Raw genomic sequence first — 19,258 nt, 5'->3', positions numbered from 1 at the left:
TTGAACCTGTGACCATGCAGTCAAATCAGGCCCCTACAGTGGAAGCAGAAGTCCACTAAGTCACCAGACCATGATAAAACTAAAGCTGAAACTAATATTGTATCAATTTTCTCAGGCAAAATTATATATTTTTAGCAGGTGGAAAGGGGATCACCAATTATTTGCTAGTCTTTTCACAGATAATACATTCACAAAATGAAATAAATAAATATATATATATATATATATATATATATATATATATATATATATATATATATATATGCTAATTACTTACATATTGGATCTTGTGCTGTCTTCGGATCTGATGGGACACTAAATTTCCCAGGGCCAGCTGCATTTTCAGCACACACTCTAAATATGTAAGTGAGGCCTTCCAAAAGGCCTTCTGCTGTTGTTTCCAGTGCATTAACAAGGCTTCTGTTTACACGAGCCCAGTGAGTGCTGTTAATTTCACGTTTCTCGATCCAGTATCCTAAAATAGGACTTCCATTATCTTTTGGCTCTGTCCATTTAACCACCATGCTGTTGCTTGTTACATCTTCAATTTCCGGTTTTTCTGGTGCATCTGGAGGAGCTGAATAAAAGAACCAGTTTAGGTGTTTGTACCTAATCTTTACCAATCAGAACTGAAAAAAGAAAACTATTAAAGATGTGCTTACTGAAGATAAGAAACTATACTTACTAAATGGATCTTTTGCTGTAAGAGGCTGTGAAACACATGCTGGTCCTGGACCAAATCTGTTCTCAGCTGTAACACGGAAGAGGTACTCCTTTCCTTCAATGAGCTTGGTGACTGGATATTTGCACTGTCTCAGTGTAGATGTTACATTCACCCAACCAATTTCTGCCTTGGTGTTGTCCTTCTTTTCCAAAATGTAATTCAAGATTTCACTACCACCGTCATCGAGTGGAGGCTCCCATTTGCATAAAACTGAATTTTTTCTTATGTCCTCAAATGTAAAGTTGACTGGAGGTCCCGGGGTATCTATTTTGTAGGAAAAATACATTATAAAAGCAGTTCTATTTATTGCACAAAACTGAAAATAGAAATGTTACAATATACACTTACTTAATACATTGACGTCACATAAAGCTTTTGCTACTCCATGATCATTTTCAACCTTGATGGTAAATTCCCCGTGATCGCTTCTAATGGAGTCTCGAACCCACAGCAGAGAAGCTCCCTGTCTACTGTTGTCAACAGTTAAACGTTCTGGCAGGCTGAGATGGAATGGCTCTTCCTCCACAATTTCCTTCTTCTTTCTTGCTGGCACTATTTTGTCAACTCTCTTCTTGATTTCTTCAGGTCTAATCACTTCGCCATCTTTAAGCCATGTAATAGTCGGATATGGTGAGCCGGAAATGGTTGCTTCTAGAGCAATTTCATCACCCTGCCTTACACCAACACCACCTTGTAAATTTGCAGCAAGAGATACCTTTGGGGGATCTGCAATAAAAAATTGGTTGTTATTTGGAATACACTTGACTAAAGATAGAAACATTTTCCTAGAACATGTACGAGTAGTGACCTGCAGGGTACATTTTCATGCAAGGAACCTAACTTTCATTCTCAAATTGACTGGAACCATTCGGGCAGATCTCACATTTCACCCACAGTTTAAGAGAAGATCACCCTAGTTGATCTGCTCCAATGTTGAAATGTGTCTTGCATTTATCTCAGCAAAGCTTCTATTTTAGACCCTTACTTTAGAAGTAGTAAGGTCTCCGTTTAATCATGTGCTCCCTCCATTCAAATGAAGGAGGAACAAATACAACATTGTTTTAACTAGGAGAAATTATGAGTGGATTGGAGAAGGAATCAAATAAAAACACCTTGCCACAGAGCATAAAATATTTTCTAAAACGGCACTGGTTTCTTGGCCTATTAAAACTAATTTCCGGAGAGGAACACAGAAGTAGTAGATTAGTTAATGCATTTAGGAATTTGCCTGGCGTTTGATGGGAAGCATACATAGTATGGTAAACCAGTGTAATTGTAAAGCATCACATTCATATAAAATCACTGTGTCAGTAAAAGATAATGCATGTATTGCTCGTGATACTAACTTACCAATAGGATCAAGAGCTTTTACTCCAAGAGTTGCTCTAGAAGGCTCACTAATACCAGCAGCATTTTCTGCACGTGCACGGTATTGGTATTCTGTGCCTTCCTCTAGTCCTTTGACAGTGTATGTTAGCACTGGTACCAAAGAGTCATTACAGCGTTCCCATTTCTCTCCACCTTTAGGCAGTTTTTCAATGATATATCCCATTATCTTACATCCGCCATCATACATTGGTGGTTTCCATGTCAGAGTTATTGTCTTTGAAGTTGGGTTATGAGTTTCAACGTCAACAGGTGGATCCGGACGTTCTGAAGTATAAAGAAATAAATTCAAAGTTAATCATCTATATCATAGGGATTTATTTTTTAACAATCCTGCAATATACATTCAGCACTGATAAAAACGTACGTTTTGAATCTTCTGCAATTATAGGATTCCTTAGCTCCAAGTATTCGCCTCCACCGATCTTGTTCACTGCCTTGACTCGGAAGTAGTATTCCCCATTGGGTATAAGATCCTTCACATTCCAAGTCAGTTTGTTCTCACCAGACATAACCGGAGTGTAAGTTCTCCTACCAGCTTCTCTGCGTTCAAGAACATAATGCAGTATAGGGGATCCACCATCACTGTCTGGAGGCTCCCATGTCACCTTGCATGAATTCTTAGTCACATCACTAGCCTTGATGTCCTTACACTGCCCTGGTAGACCTATTTAGTAATAGAAACATAAAAAGAATGAGAAAACCCTGCCTTATTTACCAATAATGGTTCTAACAAAAAATTGCTATGAAACAATTAATAGTTACCAATAACTTTAACATTGGCAGAGCCTGTTGTTGTGCCCAGTTTGTTCTCCAATGTGATGGTGTATACCCCAGCATCTGCATGAACACTACTAGTAACATCAACACATGCAGATATGTAGTCACTCTTCATTGTTACTCTGTCTCCTGCCTTTAGTTCTTTGCCATCTTTGTGCCAACACACGGTGGGAGTTGGTACAGCTCTGAAGGACACAGGGATGCTTAATTTCTCTCCTTCAACAACAGTGATGTCTTGAGTTATCAAATCAATACTTGGATTACCTGTAGAAAGGTAGAAGCACGTGGTTAAAGGACAATTTAAGCAGTGACTGATGACTTTCAAATCATATTAGGTATTAATTTATGTAAGAATATAATCTGCAATTTACTCAGAGTAAAATTAGCTGAGTTTACAACATTGTTTAAAATATTTCAGTACAATACTACTTACAGTCAGGGTCTTTTGCAAAAACATTTTCTGAGATTTCTGATGGGTCACTGGCTCCGATAGCATTTACAGCTCTCACTCTTAAGATATATTCCTTGTCAGGGGAAATGCCCTCTTCTGCTTTGTATTTCAGGTCCTTTATTGGGCGAGAGTTGATTCGCATCCATTTTTCAGTTCCGGCTGGACATAGTTCCACATGATAGCCGAGAATAGGGCTCCCACCTGTTTTCTCTGGTGGTTTCCATGCAATGGAAATATGACCTCTGCTTGCGTCTGTGACATGCAATTCTAAAGGTGGAGATGGAGGACCTGCAAAAACAAATAAACAATGTAATTACACATGTAGCACCATATTGTTAGTTGAGTGAATTGTGCAATATGCAGATTTCTTGATTTGATTATTCAGCTATATCATATCAGATTATTACTCACTTGTTGGGTCTTCAATCATGAGCATATCAGTAGGTTCGCTTGGATGGCCAACGCCAGCCTCATTTTCTGCACGAACTTGGAATTGGACCTCTGTTCCTTCAATCACATCTGTTACTTTGTAGTGGCAGTCAGGTCCTGATGTCTTGCCAGCTTTTACCCAGCGTGTTCCAAGTTTTTCTTTCTTTTCAATGACATATCTGCAGATACAGGTACGAGAATTAATGAGCATGTGGGTGGGTGTGTGTCTATTATTTATCACAAAAATGTAATCAAACAAGCACTATAAAGAGGTATGAATAATAAATGAAGGAATAACTAAACAAAATACTTCCTGGAACAAGAGTCTTTCTAAGCACTGTCCATACCCTTCGTTCACATTCTCCATCTCTGGATGGAGCTCACATTATGTGGAGCAATCTTCATAGACTTTAAAAGATTCATTGGTATCGTTGTATATGCGTGTGTAGTTGTATGTAGTGATGTGCACAGAAATGCTCTATGAGAGCTTAGCAGTCAGGATCAAAAGAATCACATATTATTAGACTAAGCCTATCCGAAATATTGTTTCTAAAGTAAAGACTTTAATCTGTTTATTTAGCAGAGGTTTGTGTTAATTACCATTAAAAAAAACTTGCAAAAGCTTATATAACATTGATGTACCTTAGAATTGGTCTGCCTCCGTCATTTTTGGGAGCCTCCCACTTTAGGTCAACATGTCTCTTTGTTATGTCAACAACTGTAAGAGCATAAGGTGGTCCAGGAGTAGCTGAAAGAAATCATGGTCATTTTAAGAATCAGTAGAGTATATTTATTTGAAAAAGACCCAAATGCAATCACCCATTATGCATACTAATTAACCACTAGAAATGAGGGGGCAGATTTACAAGCCCCTTGCACCACCGGTGCATCACGTTGCGTGAAGCACCTGTGGCGCAGCCTGCTAAGTGATATTAACAAGAACAGGTAAAGTCCCCCTGCGTGACTTAACCTGTGCGTGTAACTATCGCCCCTGTTCACGCAACCCTTTGCGTGTTAGGGGCGTGACATGGGTGTTGTTGTAGGTGTTCCCACGCAACACCCATGTCCACTGATGCATTTCCGGATTTACGAGAAATCATAAATCTGGAAATGCCACAGAATGCTACGCCACCCCTACACAGCGAGGTGCAACGAGGAGAAATGTTTTCATTTCTCCTCGTTTTTTTCCTCTTTCAATGCGTGCTGCATTCTACAGCACACATTGGAAGAGAAAATCACCTTGTTTGATTGTTTTTGTGCAGGAAGGTGCCCCTTCCTGCACAAAAACAATCTCCCCACGACGCAAGCATCCTTGCACCATGGAGCAAGGGTGCCTGCACCGATGCATGGCAGCAGTTTGTTGCCTAGTGCAGGGGGAAACACAGAGATGCGACATATTGTTGTTAATATGTCGCATCCCTGTGGTTCGAAAATAACGCAGCGTGGTGCAGCAAAATGACTTGTGGCACCGCGCTGAGTTAGTTTCTTGTAGATCTGCCCCGTGGTATGTCAGATTCTGACATAAGGACACTAGTCTCTACAGTTGGCTGCGGTATAAATACAGATTAGTGCTGCACAGGTCTTTGTTTTGCATTGTAGCCCATTTTTGTAGCCTAAATTATCTAATGTATGCCTGTCCTGCCTCTAGACTTTGATCAGAGACATAGGATGTGCCGTAACATAATAAGATCTCAACTCAGAGACACACCAGTCCAAGCAGAAGCATGGCCACACCTCAAAAAAATGCATTTTATTGTGTAGAGAAAATGGCAAGACTTACTAAAGGTGTCTTTTGCGAGAACTGAATCTTCAAGTTCGCAGTATTCACTCTGTCCAACAGCGTTTTCAGCAGCAACCCGGAACACGTAGAGCGAGCCCTCGGACAATGGTGTGACATTACATTTAACATCTTTTACTGTGGTGTCAACTGCCTGCCAGCCTTTACGTCTCACGTCTCTCTTTTCCACAATGTAGTTGGTAATTGGAGAACCACCATCTCTTTCTGGTGCTGTCCATTTGAGATCAGCAGTATTCTTAGTAATGTTGATAACTTCCAGCCAGCGGGGTGGTGAGGGAGGATCTGCCGAAAAGAAACACAGTCAGTTGTTAGCCAGTGTGTTGCTAATAGAGAATACCTTCAAAATGGTAGCTCCCATGAATGTATGCATAGAATATTTAATAATTTTCATGGAATGTTACAACAAAGCATTTTAAAGTGGTGTTTACCTAACTTATCATTACTGTATGTGACAATGCATGTAGTGCTGTGTTATTTGTTTCACTCACTCAGTCTTTCCTTGCAGAGAACTGGATCGCTGGGCTCACTTGGCTCGCTTTCACCAGCCTTGTTTACAGCCCGGACACGGAAGGAATATTCCTGCTTTTCCATTAGTCCTTTAAGGAAATGTTCCAGGGTGGGAACTCCTTCGGCCACTCTGACCCATTCGTCTGTTCCTGTTTTGAGCAGTTCAATGATGTAGGACTCAATCTTTGCGCCTCCATCGTGCTCTGGCTTAGTCCAATTCAGGAACAATGATGTTTTAGCAACATCCTTAACAGTTGGCTTGCCAGGAGGCCATGGGGGATCTAAAAGCAAAATGCATTAGTGTTTATTGAGAACATGACAACTATATTGTTTACAATGGTACATTTGGAGCGGAGTTATCATACCGATAGGATCCTTTATTAAGATTTGATCTGTCTCTTTGCTTGGTTTCCCCGGGCCGGCGAGATTTTCTGCCAAAACACGGAATTTATACTTCTTTTTGTTGGTAAGTCCTTTAACTCTGTTAAGGGAAAATGCATTCTTGCATTAATCTATTGCACTGCGATGTTGTTTACAAATGAAACAGAACATTACCTATATTAAAAAGGCTTAGAATTAAACACATCTAACATTATTATTTAGTGGCTTGCTGAAAGGAGAGAGCACTCAAAAAATTAGCTAAACATTTGTTTGATTCATTTCTAAATAATTCTCTTTTTTCTTAGGTGTAACATTTGCTTTATTTTACTTGTATTTACATTTTTCAGTACCTCTTACATTCAGGATACAGTCTGCCTTGAATGTAGAATTAAAGAGTTAAAGATACTAAAAAAAGGATTACAGCGCTGTTCATAACTCCCTGGTAACCCCTGACAAGTACCAGACTATGTCCTCTAAATAGGATTTAACGTCTCTTCGGAGGTGGTGTACTATGCCTGAATATGGTCCTCTGCTTTGATCAGTTTAGTAGATGTTTCTGATATATGTGCCTAGAATATCATTGTAATCATTGTTCATATTTATGTTTAGACCGAATCTTCTACAGAGAATAATAGCACAGGAGGAAACCAAACTATGCATAGCGATTATGCTAGGTTCAAAACATGCACATCTTTATAGTTTTACCTGAACATTGTATCTTTGATTGGTATTTTGTTGCATCTTATCCATTTGTCATTTTCTGGATCAAACTTCTCTACCCAGTATCCTGTGATTGGGCTTCCACCATCTTCATCTGGTTCATACCATGTTAGTGTCAAAGAATCCTTTGAGATTTCAGAAGGTTCAAGGCGTGTTGGAGGACCAGGAGGATCTGCATAAAATATTTAGAGCACAAGCCATGTTATAGGTTCATCTACGAAGATCCACACAAAAATGCCTACAATACCATGATTGATAATCCAGTTCACATAATCTTACCGAATGAATATTTTGCTATGATAGGAACTGACTGCACCGGTTCGCCAATGCCGTACATGTTCTCAGCGCTGACCCGGAAGACATATTCTTTCAGAGCTGTCAAGTTTGTAGCTTTGAAGTTTGTTTCTTTGATGGTTGAAGAAAGTTTGTGCCATATTTCACTATCAGCAGCTTTCTTTTCAAGAATGTAGTTTGTGATCCTCGATCCACCATCGTCTCTTGGAGGATTCCATGTCAAGACACATGATTCATTTGTAATTTCTGAAACGTCAAATGCAGCAGGGGGCCCTGGCTTGTCTGTGAAAGAATTAGAAAATGTAACAATCTGTTTCCACCAATTATGACAGAAAATATATGTTGACACTGATTGCGCGATATTAATCTACATTACCTAAAATATTAACTTCAACAACAGCGTTAGCACGCCCTGACGTGTTTACTGCTTCAATGATGTAGGAACCACTGTCGCTCCTTTTGCTGTCTGTAATTGTTACAGTTGAGTGGCCAGGTTTGATGTCAATTGTTATTCGGTCATCAGCCCTCAGAAGCATGTCTGCTTTGTTCCAAGTTACTTTAGGCTCGGGTTTGCCATTAACTGTTGCTGGGAGTTCAATTTTAGTCCCGGCCTTTGCAGTGATACCAGTGAGCAGTTTGACATCCAGGAAAATTTCCGGCGCCTCTGTTGAAAGAAATGTTAAAATACAGAGTTGTAAACTTTGCTGCTAAACAGAAACAAAAGCATGCAAAAGGAAGAATTGTGTACAAAATGTACCCTTTGGATCAGTAGCCAGGATATCCTCCGTGGGCTTGCTTGGTTTGCTGGCTCCCTGTCGATTCACTGCCTTGACACGGTATGCGTACCACTGACCTTCAGTGAGGTCTGTAACCTGCAATCTGTTCACAAGTAAGGACAAACAGTGTTACCAACCGCAAGCAAAAATGCACAATTTCACACAATCTCTATTTTCATGTTACTTACTTTGTTTCTGCAACAATATCCCCACAGGCTTCCCACTTGTCAAAACCACGTTGACATTTTTCGACGATGTATCCTTTAATTCGTGTGCCGCCATCATATTTGGGTGGTTCCCATGTTAAGAAAATTCCTTTAGCAGTTGCATCCCTCCATTTAACGTTCTCGGGTGGGTCAGGAACAGCTGGTTGACAGAAATGCATACATGGATTTAATAATAATGCAAGGAGGTATATTATTTTCTAACTGTGCCACATATTTAAAGGTGATGATGTAAGTTAAAGTATGTGACTTGTTTCTGCATATAAAATAATTTCTCGGTAGGATAATGACCATACCCAAACCTTTCTCCTCACATCATTAAATAAGTAAATATTATGCAAAACATCCTCATCTGAAACCATCCAGGAAGATAGAAGAACTCACTTGCTGGAGCAGACATATTCACAGGCTCATCGATGTATGCAGGCTCCCCTGGACCACACTTGTTGCATGCCATAACCCTAAATAGATATTCCTTTCCCTGGAGGAGTTCTGGAACAGTGAACTCCTGGTCAATGATATTTTCGGCCACCTAGAAGAGCAAATATGTTCCATTTACTTCAAAATGAACTGTAAATTAAGAAGACCGTCACAAACATATCACTGATGAATTGTGACTATCACTGGTATCATTTTACATTCACAATTGATTTAAATAAAGTAATTCATCTTAAGGGAGTCTACACCACCGACATACACCTTAGATCCAGTGCTGGACATGGATTGAATTTTCAACTTTACAGAATGGGGATCGCTCCTTCAATTGAGCTGCTTGTTTCCAAAATACCTGTGTTGCCAATAATGTATCTGTCTTATATTTTTCCTCATGGTTCACAAAGGAAAACCAAAGAAATTGTAAACCTCATTTAAAGTTTCATAGAAGCAGCTATTTAATTCATCAATAATGCCACAGACCATAATTATTTGTTTAAGGCCAATACCCTAGTAGAGGGATGGACACCGAACAGCTGCGTCGCAAACCAATGAATTATTCAACAAGAATAAGCTGATACACAAAAAGTAGAGGTTATTTTAAACATTTTGATTCCGATTATTCACTAGGATCTTTCAAGGTTTCATCAATAGTGCTTTTCTTTATCTGGCAATTAATGTCCTTTGTTCCTTGTTGCTAGCCTGGTATGTATCTTTGCTTCTACAATGACATGATATAGAACAATACACATTGCAATATTACCTCCACCATAAAAATACATAACTCTGTATGCCTCTCAAAATCAAGAGGTAATAAACACATACCTTAGTCCATGTTTTGCGGCTGACTTCACGCTTTTCTACCAGATAGCCAGTCAGTGGACTTCCTCCATCATTCTCAGGTGGCTCCCATGTCAAATGAACGGTGTCCCTTGTGATCTGTCCCACTTTTAGCTCTTTTGGCACACTGGGGCGTGCTAGAAGAGAAAAATGGAATCCCATTAATTCTGAAAATATGTGTTGCAGTGTTTTGACTTGATATAGAAGGAACGCTTTCTTGACTTACCAATCACATTTACGTTTATTTCTCCTGAAATGGACATAACTGGATTTTCAAGTTCAAGAGTGTATACTCCTTTATCTGGGCGTTCGCTTGGAGTGATGATAAGCTCAGCAAAGATGGATGTAGTCTCAAGTCTCACACGTTCATTAGCCTCTAAGATGTTATCATGAACCGACCATTTTGCAGTTGGCACAGGATAGCCAGTAATAGGGACACGGATCTTCAGGGGTTCTGGAACAATGACTTCCAAACCATCTTTAAATGCACTCAAATCCATAGTGGGTGCAACTGAAAAAAAAGAAAATAAGATTAAATCAATGAACATTGGCAGGTGTTCTATGTTTATATGGTGATTTGAATTGTGTTCTGAAGTTTAATGTGTGTAAATAAAAAGCATGGACAGGAGCCTTACCGTGTTTATCATCTGCAGTTAGTGGACCAATAGCCTCAGCAGGGTCTGAAACACCCGCTGCATTTTCTGCAGAAACCCGGTAGTAATAGCTAACTCCCTGTTTCAAGCCAGTGACCTGAGGTACAAAAAAAGGATGTATTCAATTACTTAGTAAATAATGGTTTTATGTATTTTGGCCTTTGCTATAGAGTTTCCTTGTCACCCACCTTCCAAAGGGTAGGAGAGAGCTGTACAATGCATGCAATTTAAAAAGGTACCTCTCCACTTTCAAAAACCTATCAACATACTAAAAACAAATGTGGAAAAAAACATGGAAGAAAAACTAAAAAGAAAGACGTAAATCAAACCCGACAGCAGGCAGTTAACACCGCCAACTCAGATTAAAGAGAGCAATGAATTAAATTTTAAGATTACAGATAAATTGTAACAGAGCATGAAGCAACTGAATGCTAGTAAGTTAAGAATTCCAAAGACTTAGGTCAGCCAACAGGAGACAAAACTAGTTTAAAAAAAGCTGGCATTGTAAATGCGGGAATCATGAGCCTCAACATATAATCGTGAAAGACAAATGTCGACTCGCTGGAAAAGAACAACTTTTCAGAATGATAAAATGGCTGACCCAGAGTAAATACCTTGACGCATAGCTTAAAATAGGATTGCTGCTTTTGGTGTTTTTAATTACAGTGACCCACAAACTGCTACTAAGAACACATTAAATATTAATCAGATGTGGATTTAGATCAATATTTGAATTGTTATGAGAAGTGGAGAACTTCTATATTGACTTTAGAAGCATAACACAAAAGCGGGCAACCAATACGTCACTGTATGGCTTAAAATATATGCAAACTTATAGCAGCCAGCACACTAGGAAAATAATTGGGTAAATCTGATCAAACCGGTCAGATACTGTGGCCGAACATGACATTATTATTTTCAGTCACTGTCAGTACAACGACATTGATATTAATACTTATGGCAGCATGTCCAACTGTTCGGAACATCAGATTTTACGGCACATCTAAAAACAAATCACTTTACCTTATAAGTAAGGTCAGAAGCAAGGCGCATGTTGCATCGGATCCATTTGTCCGATCCCTCCTCGCATCTTTCAACAATATAGCCGAGTATTGGACTGCCTCCATCCTTAAGAGGTGGCTCCCATGCAAGCTGCACCGATGACCTTGTTTGATCTGAATGAGCAAGGTTGATGGGAGGACTTGGCCTTTCTAAAAACATGAAAAAATAATTTGAAGTATTAGTTTTTGCGGTGGCCAACTCAATAAATTACACTAAACTCAAGTTCTTCCACATTCTGATTAACCATTTTATGTGTTTCAAAAAGTCTCTTGAAATACACTGTGCAACAATTACTATGTGTGCTTTTGAGATACTGATAATGGTCGAAGTTACTTTGTACAGAGCTTATGAGGAGGCCCTTATTTTGAGGCGAACCTTGCTGGCTGTGCAGAGGTGTGTTTTCAACATGTGTTGGGTAGCCTGCAGTGGCAAATTTTCACCTGGGGAGTGTACATTTTACAAAGTGTTTGTTAGTAACATGAACATAATGTCAAAGAGTAGTCAATTCATCAGGACTACAAATGCAGCCAAAACTATGCATGCGTAGCTCGATGTAAAGATCACAGAATAAGAAATTATCTTCTTCTTCCGATGGAAAATTTAACGTCGGTGAGGGCATTTTAAACCTCAGTGCTCACTTAATGCAGAAGCATGGGCATTTTGGTTTAAATTTAAGACCTCTCTGCGATGCTATGTTATGTTATTGACCATGTTCTATATCCTTTACGTCACATGAAATCCCATGGCTCACTCAATTAGTGCAGTTTTGCCTTTGCTTTGCTAGTACTTACCAATTGGATCCATAATTTTCACAGAACGAGTTGCAGCACTTGGTTTGCCGATTCCAGCTTGATTTTCTGCACGAACTCTGAAAATGTATTCTTTGTTTTCTACAACATCATTCAGCGTGGCTGCAAGATCCTCTGGGCCAGTGATCATTGCAGTATCCCACTTGATGGAGGTTCTGTCCCGTAACTCAATAATATAAGCAGTGATTTCACTGCCTCCATCGTACTCTGGTGTCTCCCATGTAATGGTTGCGCCAAACCTGTTCACATTGCAGACATCTACATTTAAAGGAGGACCTGGCACATCTGAAATGCAAAACAATATACATAGTTAGCGTTGCCTGACTATGGACATTCTTTAGAGATGGCATAATACAAAACACTTTTTAACTTATTTCTTTATTTAGATTTGTAAAGCTCAACATTGCATAACTTGACCACGCTACTTACCAAATTTGCTCTTTGCTTCCACAGGTTTATCAGTTTCCACTGGTTCACCAGTTCCTACTCTGTTCTGGGCGCTCACGCGGAAGAGGTATTCGACTCCTCCTTTCTGAAGACCCGTGACGGTATATTCACAGCTGTCTGCACGGTCAGTTGCCAGTATCCACGTTTTACGCTTGATGTCACGCCTTTCCACCACATAACCCAATATTTTACTGCCACCGTCACTCACTGGCTCCTCCCAAGCAAGGCTCACTTCACCATCATATGTTTCTGTCACTTCCAGATTTCGAACTGGGCCTGGGACATCTGCAAATAGAGGAAAGAGATGATACAGTTCAAGGGAGGTCGCACAACGTTCCTGTTCATTTCTCTTTGGGGCCCACATATTGCAGACGAGAAGTTTCCCTTATTTGTAATTCACTGTTACATTCAGGAACTATTTAATTGAATTCAGCTTTGGTGCCTCGTACAGCAATAACATTAACATATAACATCTTTCATCTTCATTTTCATCAAATATGTCAGGAGACTATTTTTCTTTTTTTTTAATTTGAGAGAAAATAACTGCTGAAATAGGCTGAATGAATCAAGAATGTTTTAATTCTTGTGTGTGCACTTCATGGGCATTCTTTGGCATTTCTGCTGTTTAAAGAGAGTTCATAACTTCTCCAGAAAGTGGGTCCATTTCATTTGCTTTAGTATTTCTAAACGCCCAGCCTACAGTCATTTCCCCAACGTGTACCAGCTCTGAGCGGGTACCCTAAATCTGCTTCTAGCACCATCACCCTATGTATTGCAGCTCAAAATACGACTCTGTCCCTTTCTAGGGATGTTCCCTGACGCTGGCTTGTCGTGCAGGCGCCGGAAAAAACCCTTTCTTACCAATCACATCCAGATTAATGAAGGCCTCTGCTTTGCCGTGCTTGTTTTTGAGCACGATCTTGTATCTTCCTTTATCTGACTTCTTTGTTTCGGGGATCCTGAAGGTGGTGTCTGTCGTTGTTGTGTCAACGTGCAGGTCGGGCAGAACCTCTTCGTCCTTCGACCATTCTGCTTCGGCTCTGGGGTAGGCGTCGTAGGGCACAGCCATTGTCAAAGGCTTCCCAGCATCGATGACTATGTTCTGATCTGCTGTCTTGATTTTAGGAGCCGCTGCAAACACACATGTCCAGTTAATAGATGCATTTTGATGCCATTCTGTACTACGCAAAATAGAAACGAATTCATAACACAGAAGTCTTGCAATAAAAAGGGCTATTTGTGTTCACATTTAATGCTGGTCTGAATATTAGCCTTTGGAATCGGACATAGGGGCTCATCAGGAGATACATATGAGGTGTGAAAAAACCTCAATATATTCATCATGGTTTCAAATGCTACCTCGGCATCCTAGTTGCTAGTTTTCTGTCGTATATATTTTACATCTTAGTTCTTTTATGTAATTTAATTTCATGTCTCTTGATTGGAGAGTTGGAATGTATTTTCCTACGTCATGTGCTTAACTCACTGGAAAGTGTTCACTTGAAACAATAAGATTATTTTATTTAAATTAACATAATATGTGTTGTGTTTTATTTTCATTTGTGCCCGCACTGTCAATGGAAAGTCCTAGTAGGAATGATTGGAGGGTTTCTAAAATCTTGAGCTTCCGTGTTTCATGGCACTTAGTAATTGCAAATAGAGACTTACCGGCCAGCTCAAGCTTGGCTCTGGCCTCTTTGTCCTTGGCAATAAACCTGTATTCGCCTTGGTCGCGGGGCCTGATCTCACACACTTGAAGCCTGTGGACTTTGCCTTCACTCATCATCTGGTGTTTGTCGCCTTGGACAATGATCATGTTGTTTCTCAGCCATTTCACTTCCACTCGGTCTTTGTTCAATTCAGCCTCAAATATGACGTCTGATCCTGGCGCTTCGAAGGCGTCCAGAGGAGGCCTGATGATCTCCACTGGGATTTCTGAACAGAAAGAAGTAGCAACAACAAACGTGTCTTGAATCTGGGTGATATTGTTTTCGAGTTGAGGAAAGCTGAAACAAAATAGATTTTACACTTACCCTCAACAAAAAGTCTTGCTCTGGATCTTCTGTCATCGATCCCACAAGAGTATTCGCATTCATCTTCGGGTCTGCATTCTTTTATTACCAGTCTGTGTAAGCTTCCATCTTTTTCAAACTGGTACCTGAATAAGAGAAGTTAAGAAGAAAGTTGGATTTGAAGTAACTAATTGTGAAACATTCAGTGCATTGGACCATTCATTCAAAATGAGTCCATCTGTATACCTTTTGCCCTCTCTGATTTCACGTCCATTTCTGTACCACTTTACGTTTGCCTTTTCTTTCGAAAGCTGGCAGGTGAAGACTGCATCTTCAAATTCAACAACAGTCTGATCCGTAAGGTGCTGCGTAAAGTCAGTTGGAGCTTCAGTGATAATGAGTTCTGCCACAGCTTTGTCTTGTCCGGCAGTAACGGTGTATTCCCCTTCATCGACAAAACCACAGTCTTTAATTATAAGGGAGTGCTTGTACTTGTCTACTTTATACAAAACACGCCTGTCCAGAACTACTTCTTGACCATTTTTCATCCATGCAACTGTGGCATTAGGGCGGTTCACTTTGCAGCAGAACGTGACAGATTTTTTCTCCATTGTCTCAATGTCTTCGATTGGTTCCACAATCCTAAGATCCTCCTCTGTGGAAATGAGGATTAAAAAATAATTTTGATCTTGTGAATTAGTGCAAAAAAATTTAGGAGTCAGGTCGATATTTACTATTTTTAGATACACAAGATATTTTTAATAGCAAATTACACAGGTAAATGTAAACTTAATGCCACACAAGTTAAGCACGTAGAACGTATTTGATTACTTTGGAAAGAACAACGCAAACGGCTTACCTTGCACAGAGAGAGTAGCAGAGCACTTCACGTGTTCACCACGGTGGTTTGTCAGGGAAATGGTATAGTTAGCTTGATCATCTTGTTGTGCATCTCTAATTCTGAGAGTGTACACGAGATCTTTATGGACCATGATATATTTTGGACTATCAAAAATTGCTTCATCATTTTTGTGCCACTTAGCTTTGGCCCCTTCAGTATTGACTTCACAGTTAAAGACCAGCTCCTGCCCTTCTTTAACTTGTTGGTCCTTAATTGGAGTTATAATCCTGAGTTTTTCTGTGAAGACAAAGAAAGTAATGAGTACACTTTTACAACGTTTATATGTAATTCTAGAAAGATAAAATCGTTGTATTCTCAAAACATGTTCATGATTATTATGAATATAAAAATATATATTATACTATATATGCAGATACAGAGAGAGTAACATGCTATGTATTTGCATTTTTAATTGTGGGGAGGGCAATGGCTCTCAAGAGGTGAAGCCTCAAGTGTGTCCTGAAACCCCACCCCTCAATAATGGTAATACATGACATATTATTCTCTGCATATCTGTATATATAGACATGTTTTTCCAAGTGCATTTATTTAACCCAAACTAGGATTCAGAGTGTTAGATTTGTGCAGTAAGGTGAAATTAAATTAACATGACTATTAGAAGAGCTGTTTCTCTGTAAAGTAAATGTATCATACAATCTTTGAGGCAGTAACAAGTTCTCATTTCAGTTTTGCTGTACTGTGGTAATAAACTCGAATGTGACCTTTGCACTATAGTAATAAATGTGTGAATGTGCATACATTTGTTCGACTTAAGGTGTTATTGAGCTACATTTACCTTCTCAGCCCTGGTGCGTGTATATATATATATATATATATATATATTTATTTTTTAATTTTTTATTTATTTATTTTTATTTTTCACCAAAAGCAATTATACTCGCACTCCACCAGGAAGATAGTTTATAGCAGGTTTATTACTGTGCCATTACAGCACACAGCTTTACCGACGCGTTTCGCAGTATCCACTGCTTGTTGACGGTTACAAACATTTGTCCCTTGTTTGTTTCTCACTTTTATACTAGTAATTCACAATTGCCTTGTTATGAAGCATTGTGGTACTGGTAGTTACTCTTTCATTTTTATACATTTTATCGTTTATCAAAAAGTGGCGTACTTCATTTGCTTACATCCAATATCAAATGTAAAAACATTCTGGCATTAGTATCAATATAAAGTTACTGTTTTCAGTGCAGCATGGTTTGGGGGAGACTTTAAATGTAAAACGTAAAACGCAAAGGCTCATAGAACTCTAAGTGAGTCTAAATTATACACCACATTGCCTGCAATTAGCAAACCAATTCTGTTTTTAAACATTGTAATCTTTGACATTATTACACATGTGCACTTAACACATGTGTAATAATGTCAAAGATTACAATGCTTAAAAACAGAATTGGTTTGCTAATTGCAGGCAATGTGGTGTATAATTTAGACTCACTTAGAGTTCTATGAGCCTTTGCGTTTTACGTTTTACATTTAAAGTCTCCCCCAAACCATGCTGCACTGAAAACAGTAACTTTATATTGATACTAATGCCAGAATGTTTTTACATTTGATATTGGATGTAAGCAAATAAAGTACGCCAGTTTTTGATAAACGATAAAATGTATACAAATGAAAGAGTAACTACCTGTACCACAATGCTTCATACCAAGGCAATTGTGAATTACTAGTATAAAAGTGAGAAACAAACAAGGGACAAATGTTTGTAACCGTGAACAAGCAGTGGATACTGCGAAACGCGTCGGTAAAGCTGTGTGCTGTAATGGCACAGTAATAAACCTGCTATAAACTATCTTCCTGGTGGAGTGCGAGTATAATTGCTTTTGGTGAAAAATTAATTAGCAGGGAAAGCCCGTCCCTGAAACTCGCACCGGCTGTTTCAAGGAGTGCCTTCGGTAACGGGATTAACTTGGTGAAGAAAAAAAAAATATATATATATCAACTTTTTGGCTTCCTCTATACACACTGCACTAGCCATAGGAACTGGTGTGTAACCAGTGCGATCAATCCTAAAAACTTCTAACCCTTTTTTAAAAAGAAGAAAAAATGGCCTATATTTGACATATTTTTATCATGTTGTGAGAAAATCTCTTTGTAAAATATTTATTTTGTAGACCATGAATAAAGTAACTCTCTAGATAGTCAGCACTACTACCACAAACACAAAAAACGTACCAATGACTGTTAAATCAGCTGTTGCTCTTGAAGCACCAACCATGGCAGCATAGCTTCCCTCGTCTGTTTTTGGCACAGAATCCTTAACAACAAGAATTCTCCTCTTCCCATCAGCAATGATGTCGTATTTGTCACCGCTCTCTAGCGCAATGTCACCCTTGAGCCACTTGACTTCATATGTGTCTTTGGATACAGAGCAGACAAACTCGGCTTTCTCTCCTTCAAGCACCTCGAGGTTCTGTGGCCTGGAAATGAACTCGGCAGCAAGCTCTGAAACACACATACACAACAAGCATGAGAGCCCGCCATGACACTGTTGGGTCTCCTACGTTGTATAGGACTTGTTGTCAGCATTAGTATTCTTACCGTTAACTTTAAGTTTTGCACTGGTGCGAGACTTTGGCAGTCTGCAGTTGTATTCAGCAGCATCACTGAGGCTGACGTTCTGTATGACCAGGATCCTCTTTCTGACATCAGCAATGTGTTCATATCGGCCGCTCTCTGGCAGCTCCTCGTCCCCTTTGTACCATAGCACTTCCGCACTGGCCTTGGAGACCTCACAGATCAATTTCACTGTGTCAGTTTCAGTAGCTTCTACGTTGGCAAGGTTTTTGGTGAAAGTTGCTTCCTCTTCTGCAATATAAATCACAGAAATTCAATTACATTTGTTCCACTCATTATCACATTTAAGGATATTTTTATATACTTATAGTTTTACAGCGGTAGGCAGAAATATAACTTTTTCCATACCTATCACTGTAAGCATTCCAGATGTTCTAGCGGTTCCTGCTTCACAGGTATACTCAGCTTCATCATCAAATAAGCATTTGTTGACCACCAGAGTGCGCACAGCACCTTTAGAAAAGATATCATATTTTTTGCCTTTTCTGATCTCTATGCCATCCTTAAACCAGCGAACCTGCATAATAAAAAAAAAGTATTATAGCATAGCTTAAAATCAGACTAATAGTAGTGAATTACAAATGAATGAATATTCCCAGCTTGTCTTAAGGGACAGCTACCTGATAGATGGGCTTGTTTTTTAAAATTTGACTCAAAAGTTGAGGACCATTTAGAATAGGTGAATGTGTGACATGAAGTCTTATACCTCTGCCACTTCCAAAATGAATATAGAGATAATTATATGAGAACATTGGAATAAGTTAAACTCAGTGCAATTGTCAAGTAAAGAGTGCATTCCTTTTCAGGGAAGGTGTGTTAATGGCATATCAGATGAGTTGGGTGGTCTCCTAGGCTGTGAGTGACCGTGAACATAATTTTCCATCCGATTCGAGAAAAAGCGTTTGGGCCTCGTTACTGCATGTTTGTTTAAAATGTAAGATTTGTAGACGTGCACTAGATATTGAGAGGGAGAACTGGGTACATACTTCTGGTGAAAGGGTATTCCAAAGTGGGAAATGCTTGCTTTGATG

The 19,258-nt window shown here is 39.3% G+C and overlaps 1 protein-coding gene across 1 annotated transcript in view; it reads right to left on the bottom strand.

Moving 5' to 3' along the window:
- The window catches only part of TTN (titin), a 379,890-nt gene that overhangs the window by 99,025 nt on the left and 261,607 nt on the right, over positions 1–19,258 (bottom strand). Inside the window, exons 172-203 of the mRNA XM_078681496.1 lie at positions 18,576–18,744; positions 18,192–18,458; positions 17,826–18,095; positions 15,585–15,863; positions 14,972–15,380; positions 14,747–14,871; positions 14,382–14,648; positions 13,575–13,844; positions 12,696–12,998; positions 12,249–12,551; positions 11,419–11,606; positions 10,378–10,492; positions 9,969–10,253; positions 9,728–9,879; positions 8,855–9,002; positions 8,435–8,612; positions 8,228–8,349; positions 7,847–8,134; positions 7,456–7,752; positions 7,162–7,348; positions 6,441–6,556; positions 6,057–6,356; positions 5,551–5,850; positions 4,413–4,518; positions 3,753–3,949; positions 3,324–3,629; positions 2,876–3,154; positions 2,478–2,777; positions 2,075–2,377; positions 1,073–1,450; positions 686–988; positions 278–577 (exon numbers count right to left, since the gene is read on the bottom strand). Of these exons, the coding sequence (XP_078537622.1) occupies positions 278–577; positions 686–988; positions 1,073–1,450; positions 2,075–2,377; positions 2,478–2,777; positions 2,876–3,154; positions 3,324–3,629; positions 3,753–3,949; positions 4,413–4,518; positions 5,551–5,850; positions 6,057–6,356; positions 6,441–6,556; positions 7,162–7,348; positions 7,456–7,752; positions 7,847–8,134; positions 8,228–8,349; positions 8,435–8,612; positions 8,855–9,002; positions 9,728–9,879; positions 9,969–10,253; positions 10,378–10,492; positions 11,419–11,606; positions 12,249–12,551; positions 12,696–12,998; positions 13,575–13,844; positions 14,382–14,648; positions 14,747–14,871; positions 14,972–15,380; positions 15,585–15,863; positions 17,826–18,095; positions 18,192–18,458; positions 18,576–18,744 (7,810 nt within the window). The remainder of the gene's footprint in view (positions 1–277; positions 578–685; positions 989–1,072; positions 1,451–2,074; positions 2,378–2,477; positions 2,778–2,875; positions 3,155–3,323; positions 3,630–3,752; positions 3,950–4,412; positions 4,519–5,550; positions 5,851–6,056; positions 6,357–6,440; positions 6,557–7,161; positions 7,349–7,455; positions 7,753–7,846; positions 8,135–8,227; positions 8,350–8,434; positions 8,613–8,854; positions 9,003–9,727; positions 9,880–9,968; positions 10,254–10,377; positions 10,493–11,418; positions 11,607–12,248; positions 12,552–12,695; positions 12,999–13,574; positions 13,845–14,381; positions 14,649–14,746; positions 14,872–14,971; positions 15,381–15,584; positions 15,864–17,825; positions 18,096–18,191; positions 18,459–18,575; positions 18,745–19,258) is intronic.

Source organism: Lissotriton helveticus, chromosome 3_1 (assembly GCF_964261635.1).
Source record: "Lissotriton helveticus chromosome 3_1, aLisHel1.1, whole genome shotgun sequence".
Lineage (NCBI taxonomy): Eukaryota > Metazoa > Chordata > Amphibia > Caudata > Salamandridae > Lissotriton > Lissotriton helveticus.
The sequence above is the reverse complement of the archived record's forward strand: the minus strand, read 5'-3'. Positions and strand labels throughout refer to the sequence as shown.